The 9,370-nt window shown below is 36.7% G+C and overlaps 1 protein-coding gene across 13 annotated transcripts in view; it reads left to right on the forward strand.

The window, feature by feature from the left end:
- LOC127064086 (protein eva-1) overlaps nt 1-9,370 on the forward strand; it is a 237,577-nt gene that overhangs the window by 222,187 nt on the left and 6,020 nt on the right. For 12 of the 13 annotated variants that reach the window (XR_007781581.1, XR_007781582.1, XM_050994628.1 and 9 more), the window contains 2 exons: nt 2,244-2,465; nt 8,582-8,833. Coding sequence is in view for 11 of the 13 variants with exons in the window: in XM_050994628.1 (XP_050850585.1) it covers nt 2,244-2,465; nt 8,582-8,833 (474 nt within the window). In the remaining 2 variants the exon portion in view is untranslated. The remainder of the gene's footprint in view (nt 1-2,243; nt 2,466-8,581; nt 8,834-9,370) is intronic. The other variant, XM_050994635.1, reaches the window with a different exon arrangement.

Genomic DNA, 9,370 nt, shown 5'->3' on the forward strand with positions numbered 1-9,370 from the left:
CACATAGTATTTGTTTTACTAATATTTATTGATTATTATAATTAAAATACATTTTTTATCTTACAAAGTTTATGTACATTTATTTTCTATAAATTATATTATATTCTTTTAATACATATAGATAATATATGTCAATTAGCTTAATGCTAATTATTTAACGCAAACAATATTAAATTATGTAACCTATGTATTACTGTACTATGCTTTATCTATGTAAATTATTATATCTAAAGCTATATTAAATATCACTTAAATCTGGTGTTGGCAACTGGTGTGCTGCGGGTCGCATGTGGCTTCTTCTTCTACGTGTTGGATCCTTGTTCCGGTTCAGTAGGAAGAGGTGACTTCTATTGTTTGATGCAAGTGTGCCTCGTGCCTTGCATGGTTTTTGTTCCTGTGTATTTCGAATAATCGTTGAAAGTGATGGTTAGTAAGCTGAAATAGTGGGGTGACGAATTTTCTGATAGTGAGCATTGTGTGGCCAGTGTATGAGAACTTGTCCACCTGTAACTGAAATAATACCTTTATACATTTTTATAACGTTACCATTAATCGCTGAGTTTCTGTCCGATGATGTATCTATTCCGTTTTGGTTGGTATCATTATATGAAGGTTTAAATCTCAGTAGTCGTAAATGAAAGGTACTCCTCTTGATGAACGTTTTCATCAAATAATTCAAATATTTGGAGATATACCTCTTGTGAAAATCGCTTCGATCAGGATCGTGATGATGTGAATTTTCAATTCCCACTAGAAGTTACAAATAATCAGTACTCCTTTCAATAAACATTTTCGTAAAGTTTAATCTAGGGAAGTAGCAACGTATACATTTCTACGTTGCCAATAGATTTTCAACTAATCCTTTATAATAAAATTATCGAATCGCTCTGTGTAATCAGGAATTACAGAGCACTCCCATGGTATTATGCTATAACAGAAATACCTTGACTAAGTAGGTAGTAAATTTATTTCAATGAGCATTACCACGTAATATCGCAAAAGCCATCGTATAGAGAAAGACAGAGATATCCTTTTAACATAAATTTACTATTCGGGCCGATATGAAATACGTATTACCGACATTACACTAATTGACATGTATTTAACTTCAATTACTACGCTATGACTATAAGTCCATGTCGAATGAATATACGTATGTGCACGCATATCTTTGCACATACGTATATCTTTGACAGGGTACAAAGAGATAAAATATTTCTTGCAATATATCGATTTACGCACAAAAGCAGTGATTGAAATGTGCATAAGCCTAACTAATTGTCAAATTCGTAAAGTGGTTCACCGGAATACCTTTATCTACGTCTATATAATATAGTGTGTGTGTGTGTGTAAAGGATTAGAGAGTGAGAGGAAAGGAGGGAGAGTGAGAAACTATTGCCTATATCGTATTATTCAGGAGTATAAGTTATACGTATCAACCAGTAACACGTCGGATTAGAGGCGAGTATGGATATAGAACAAATCAAAGCTATGTAGAGAAGAGAGTCTCGCATCTACTAACTAGTGTAGAGCATTATGCCTTTAAGGCGCAAGTCAATGTTAATTAATAATAACAATAATAAACGTTAATAGCGAGACTATGTTTCACCTGTCACGCATGGTATCTAATGTTTCCTTTGAAAACGATAGCAAGCTATCCGAAATTCCGGCGTGGTTTGCCTACGGGGATATATCATATATTTCTCGAAAAACGGTTCTGGTATGCGTTAAGCCGACAAGCGGTACTTGCTTTTACGAAAATTTCGCCAGAACTTTCGTCGAAATTTGTCGACTGCACTTATACCGTAGGAAAGAAATTAAATTGTATCTACTGTCTAGTCTACCATCGTGACATTTTCTCTTTTCCATTTTGTCTTTTTTTATTTTTATTTCTATTTTTATTTCTATTTTATGTCTTTTTGTTTTTCATAAAAATTCTTCTTTTTTTTCTTTTTTTTTTTAAATAGAACCGTCATATTCACGTTATGTGTAAAACGTGACAGAAATGGTGGCAGGGCTTTTAAAAAGAATGTAGGACGCGTATCTGCGAGTTACTAAAATGAATGTTATTTTATACTCATGCTGTATGCTCGTAGTCGAAAAATAATTTTTACTAGTTTTTTTCTTTGTTCTTTTTTCCTTTCTTCTATATTTTCCTTTCTTTCTTTCTTTTCTATCGTTAATCATTCTTACTCGACTTACATCGTCGTACGTGCATTGATATCGTTTTCTCATTTTCAAAGTACCACGTTCGGTCTTGAGGGAGCAGTATCAGGGCGATCTAGAATCGGACGAGATGAATCTAACGCATAGGATCGACGAGGGCTTCGACAGAGTCGATTTCAGAGCGGAATTCAGTCCAAGTCCAAATCTCGAAGGACCACAGCCTCAACCAAGGGACAACGTTTCGCGAAATTTCCCGACGGTCAGTTCATCGCCACCACGTGCAAGGACCAACAACGACGGTAAGCTTCTTTTTTTTTTTTCTTTTTTTTTTCCTCCTTTTTTCTTCTATCTTTTTCTTCTCTTTTCCTTACTTACTCGATGTTATCACTTCTATCGTTTTTATTATTTCATCCTCTTCGTCGACGAAGATGCTAGTAGTAGTACTAGTAGAAGAAATAATTAAAAAAAAAAAAGAAAAAGATAAGGAAGGCAAAATACCTGCTGCTTGTCTCCTGCTTACTCGAATACTAATAGTAACTTTATCGTGAATTTATATTTATACTTTTCTCCCTCTCTCCCTTTTTGCCCCTTTTCTCTCTCTCTCTCTCTCTCTCTCTCTCTCTCTCTCTCTCTCTCTCTGTTTCTCTCTCCCTCTTTCTTTCTTTTTCTTCACTTTTCTTTCCTATCGAACCAACAAACGTTATTATGATCGAATGTTGATGATGGTACTGCGACATTCGTTTGCTCTTCTCTGACCTTTTCTATGTTTCTTTTTTCTTTCTTTTTCCTATTTTGTATCTTCCTCTATTTCTCTACTTTAATGCATGCGAGTGTAAAGTGTAGATTTATTTTTGATTATTGTTCATTGCCTCACGATTGACTACTGTGCTCGCATGATTCGCAAAGTTATAATTGCGATGGGACCTCGATTAATCGCTTATTAACTGAACGACTACTGTATATGATCATCATTATTATCATTGTCGTTGTTATTTCGTAATCAAATATATGAAATTATCATAAGGACGAATATACATATAGACGAATTATTATGAGATGATTAATTGATCGTCTCATCGTAAATGCATGTATTTAAACATACGGAATGAAAAATGCTTTCAGGTACGAAGAATACTTCAAAGATTTTATAAGTCTCGCTTTTTCCTCGTTTGTCATGATTAAAGTTCTAAGAAAGTTAGAACGATATACGTGAGAAGAGAAAATGATTATGAAGGTGGATGGTTGTAGTACTTTCTACGAACCGAATAATTAGATATCGTCTTCTTGAGAAACTCGGAATTCACTGAGGTGTTTCCCTCTTTGAGGGAGATCAAACGCAGAGCAACAGAAATACAGAGTAGGAGTGGGCGGAGTAGGAAAGAAGGGAGAGGGGGAAGAAGTGAGAGTTGGACTAGAAGGTACAACTCTTCGAGTTTCCATCGTTCGAATTTCGCGGTGCTATATGGCAGCTTCCGGTTACGCGCATTTCTGCTTTTAATGAGTTTATCGGAGGCCTGTGCATAATGCAACGTACGTTTGTACGTTCATACGAAACGGCCTCCTTTGTCATGGTACGAGAAACTTCGAAGGGGCTGGATCCGTAAATGCTACTTCCAATTCGTTCCGAAGTTTCCTAGAAAATAATTTCGTAGGAACGAACGAGGCGGTATTCGTTGTTTTCTCCTTCTCTCTCTCTCTCTCCCTCTCTCTATTACGAACGTTTGATCCTCTATTAACTAAATTTATTGTTTCCTCGGAAGAGAAGTTATACCGTGCAATTAGATTTTTGTGAACTTTAATTGTGTTGTATAATTAACGTTGGAAAGAAAAAATATCTTTTTTCTTTTTCTTTTTCTTTTGTGTTTTTTTTATGACGAAATGCGTTGCAGGCAATTAAGAAGGAAAGAAAAAAAATATATTGTTTATATCCGAGATGATCTTAAGATGATCAGAAAGAAGAATCTAATCTGAGAAGCTCAGATTATTTTTTCGTTGAAACAAAAAGAGAAGATGTAAGGAATTACGATCGTGTATCTGGTAGACGGTCTTAAAATCCACGAGTAATCGAGCATCGTAAAACGTTGACGGTGTTTTATGCGTTACCTCTTTAGTGGATCCCATTTAAATTTTTCCAAGTTTCTTGCTAGGAGAATATACATCGGAACTACGATAATAACCATATCACTTAGAAATATTTCGAATGCGAGAGATAGTAAGTAACTACCTAAGTACTTACTTACTTCTCTTACATTCAATAAAATAAATCTCTCGTATTGAATACGATCGATAAAACGTTCGAACGAGAAGCCTATCTTATAAAATGTTCAAGAAGAACTTCGAAAGGAAACGAGTTGATATATGAGAAACTGAAATGTTAGAAGAAATAGAACGAGATGATTGTTTTTCCATGCGCGGAATATTCTCCTTTTTTGACGTCCTCGAGTTTCGGCCTCGGGTAGAGAAACTCCGATCACGTGTAAATGCAATCAGACGAGAAAAAAAGAAAGAAAGAAGAAGAAAGAAAGAAAGAAGAGCAGGGAGGAGAAATGGTACATATATAAAAAGGATCGACACTTCTTCCTCTCGTTTTTTCATCTCCTCGTTGGCCTGTATAAATTGGATGAAAAAGAAGAAAAAAAAAAGGAAAAAGAAAGAGCGAAGGAAAGAAAGAGTAAAAAAATGTATGAGGGAATCTAAGAGGCAAAAGGGTATCTTGTAAAATTGGATAAGATTCGAGAACATGCTGGATATTGCTTTCAGCGCCAAACTAGACGATCTTCGCGCCAATTTCAAATCGACGAATTGACGAAATTCTTATATCGAATCGTAATTCCGGATGTGATCGAAATCTATCGAAGTACGTACGATCAAGAATTTCTTCTTAATTAATTCTTTTATTCTTATTCTAACTCGTCGGTTCGATTTAGAAAAACGTTTTTTACGAACTTTAACGAATCGTTATCTTCTGAAATTAACTGCTCGTAACAGATGAGATTGCATCATTATTCACTCGTAAATTCTCACTTAGCTAGGAGATATCGTCCTAATATCTTTTGCTTCCTGCTTTCTCTCTCTCTCTCTCTCTCTCTCTCTCTCTCTCTCTCTCTCTCTCTCTCTCTCTCTCTCTCTCTCTCTCTCTCTCTCTCTCTTACTCTCACACATTCACTCTCTTATTCTCTCTCACACTCTCTTTATCTTTCTGTATGAGTTTGCACCTACAGTCGCAATCTATTACGTCATTATCCCTACTCGAAGTTATGTACTACCGGTATATACGCTTTTAATTAGAAGGCCGAATTACCATGGCGGTTGGAAACAAACCGCCGTGTGCGATAGAGATCAAAATTCGTGATCGATATTACGAAGAGACAAAATTTTCCTTTCAAATAATGAAAGTATGTAGATACATTTGTTCAGATATTTCTCTCTCTCTCTCTCTCTCTCTCTCTCTCTCTCTCTCTCTCTCTCTCTCTCTCTCTTTCTCCTTCATTTTCAATCTCTAATGAAATTTGAAGGATATGCATATGATATGAAGAAGAAACAGGTGTTGGATAGACGAGTTTACAATAAAATTACGGACGCTCAAAGTGAGCTAGATAGAGACATAGAAAGATAGATATATAGATAGATAAATAGATACAGAGAGAGAGAGAGAGAGAGAGAGAGAATGAGAATGTTCTAGGTTTCCAAGCGATTTCGCGTGCTGCTCGTCGCAGAAACGCTCGACGCGTTCCACTTGATCGAGCTTAAACTTTATCGACGAAGAATTTCGTCATAACGCTAATTAAAGGGTAACCGGAGAGTAAGAGAGGTAGAGAGAGAGAGAGAGAGAGAGAGAGAGAGAGAGGAGAAAGTTACCAACGACCAGCAATGTTCTCGAGAAACTTCACGTTATCGTTCATTGCTTTTGTGACCTCTCTTCCTAGCTACTATCCTCTAGGAACTTCGATCTCGATTTCCTCTTTCTCTCTTTCTCTTTCTTTCTCATCTTTTGCGGGAGAAAACTTTGCCAATATTTTCTTCCGCAAAATAGAAGGAAAAGAAGAAAGGAATATGAGAACCAACGGCGTCTCTTATAATCTCTCGTGGGTGATTAGATAAGCGGATTTAATCATCGAATCGTTCTCATAACCCTAAAACGTTCCTATCGAAAGATTTTTACGAGATTGAGACTTTCATTCTTTTTCTTTTCTCTCTCTCTCTCTCTCTCTCTCTCTCTCTCTCTCTCTCTTTCTCTCTCTCTCTGTTTTTGTTCCTTCTCTCTCTTTCTCTCTCTCTCTTATTTCTTTTCTATCATCCCTTTTTTCACTCTCACATTTTATACTTTGAAATCGACGAATGGAAAGAGTATAAAGTTTCCCCGTGCTATCCCTGATAAGATTTTTCTTAGGAAAGTATCCTGATGTCGATCGAAAGCTAGAAGAGAGAATGTTTTTAAATCTCGCAAGAGGGATCCAGTATTCGTTTGCTTGTCGCCTACCAACGATCCTCGATAAATTTTACGACGTTCCGAGGCGAAAGGTAATCGTTTTCCTCCTACAAAAGTCAAGAGCACTATGAAAAGAGACGATATATGCGTCCTTTGAGGTCCTAGCCCCTCCTCTCTTACTCCTCCCCTCCTCTCCCTTTTCCTCCACCCTTCCACCTCTTCTCCTTCTACACTTTCCTCTTCGTAGCTCGAGAAAGCATCGATTTCGTGTTCGCAATCGGCCGAAAGTGCATTTGAATTTTCGTCGGGACGAGCAACGGGGCTTTAACGGGTACTCCTACTCCCCTTTTTACTCGATTTTGTGGAGGTTGAACCTTGGTGAAAAGGTGGAAGGAAAAGGTACCGTTCTAGTTTCTTTTACTTTCTTTTTCTTCAACTCACGAAAATAAATCGAAATCCCTTGTACTCTGATGAGATGAGGTAGGATAAGATAAGATAAGATAAGATACGATCCTTGGTCAAGATTACAAATACACGTTGAAACTAAAGAGATGATAAATAAACAATTATTAATCCCACGAACTGTATTATATGTATACAAGCTTTGAAAGTGTCCTTAGTTTTTGAAGTATCTTGTTTAGATGGAAAAGTAAAGTTTCGCGAAGAAATTTAAAGGTGGCAAAAGCGATTAAACTTTGATTTTTGTTTAGAAAGACGTGAAAAAAGTATATAGGGAGCTTCATTCTTTATTGCTTCAATATTTTGTTGCCGAAGGATACTAAATTTCTTTATAAATAATCTCGTTTCGCTGTATAGTGCATGCTGATTGCAAAGTGAGCGTGTTGCGATAGATGCATCGCGTATGTATATATATACGTAACTACTTTATCTTACTCAACGTTCAGCGATGCCAGCGACGGGAGAAATTTTGGGCATGCGCATGCGCGTTCATGATTTTAAGGTAATTTACCGTGACACGTTAGGGAGTGTTAAACGTATAATAAAATTATTCGATACGTGTCAATTTATTTTAAACTATGTAACATTATTTCGTAATTTATTTTACAACGGGATAAAATAACTTATGTGAGTGTGTGTATTTATACACGTACACATACACGTATATATATATATATAAGGATATATATGTGCATACGTATATGTACAAAAGCGCAAAAGCTCGAAAGTTTCTCTAAAATCGCGAACGTAACACTCGACACTCGCCTTTCTAGGTGGCATAAGAAATTTGCATTTCTAATTATACTCACATTCACTTTAAACACGGTACTTTTCTCATGAGAAGATTGCACCGCGATCTTCTTCGTATGTAAAACGCTATGAAAAAACTCTGTACTAGAACGTTGTCTTCTTTTATGTGCCTTAATCTTCCCTGGAGGAGCATTTACGCTTCAAAAAATTTTTGATCATATCCGACAATTGCACTTTTTCCTTCCGAACGCATTAAAGTTTCATCTAACTGTCATTTTGTGAAAACCTTACACGTCGTACCGTTTCTCTATGGCACAATCATGTCACGTTTCACGCATCGATCACTCTTCTACTTTTTCTCGTTAAAATTCACAAATAACTTCTCTTCGCTGTGTTAACCCTTTTTCTTTTCATTTTTATTTTTTTCATACAAACTTCTCTCATATAATCTAATTATTAATTTTTTATCATCTTCGGATAAAGAATCTATGTAAACGCCATCGATTCGTTTGAAACTGCATCAACGCTATGGAGAAAATGGTGGCGGATGCATCCTTCTGCATAATGCATTTATGCTTCCTCTGTACATAAGTCACTTCTTCCGACGAGATAATTTTCATTGGATAAACTTCGATATCAACGATGGCCATTTTATTGTTCCTTCTTATGTTTAAACCTTTTTTTTTACGATCTCGAAAACTTCTTCCTCCCTTTTCTTTGTCTATTTCTTTCTCTTTCTCTTTCCTTTTATAATCACTTATTTCTCGGCCACTACAGTGGACAACGCGTTGAACAAATTAGGCTCGGTTGGTAAAGAGGCGAAAGGTACCAAAGAAAAAGACTTGTCCTTATCGGCCGTGGTAACCACGGGAATGATATTTGGCGGCAACAGGGGTGGTAATAGTAGTGCCCTACCTACGACGGTATCACCGTCTAACTGCACGACGGTCGTCTACGCGGTTCCCGACGAGGATCGTATGGTTGTCGGATATCTCAATGAATGGATCAATGCCTACTCGTTCATATCAAGTAAGTATATTCGCAATTTTTCCGTCCTTGAACTGTTGTTCGGTCGGTAATCGTCGCGAACTTCTCTTTATGGCGACTGTCGGTAAGAAAAATTCCTACAAGAGAAGATTATAAGATAAGTTGCTTGTTAAAGAAGAACTCAATCGGTACACTGATCGACGTATGATAATAAAATTCCCAATGAGATAATAATTCCAAAGATTAAAATTTAAAAAAAAGAGAAGAAAGGGAATGAACGTCTCGTCGATCGAAAAAGTAGTCACAATCATACAATCGCAAGCTCATTTTAATAGCGTTCTGTTTGATTGGGATGCAGCATCGTGCTCGGCATTGCAAACAATTTTTTTTTTTCCTTTTGTAGTAAATCATAGTTTTGGCATGATCGCTCGGTGTTCCATAACTTTTCTAGTAGACTTTACCCCCGATCAATCGGTAAAATTTTTCATGGCTGGAGGATAAAGCGTGGCGCAGGTCCACGGCTCCAAACGGTTTGATCGATAAACGAGCATGAAACACTCGAGTGGAACTGCATGAACG

This window comes from Vespula vulgaris, chromosome 5 (genome assembly GCF_905475345.1).
Source record: "Vespula vulgaris chromosome 5, iyVesVulg1.1, whole genome shotgun sequence".
In the NCBI taxonomy this organism is placed as follows: domain Eukaryota; kingdom Metazoa; phylum Arthropoda; class Insecta; order Hymenoptera; family Vespidae; genus Vespula; species Vespula vulgaris.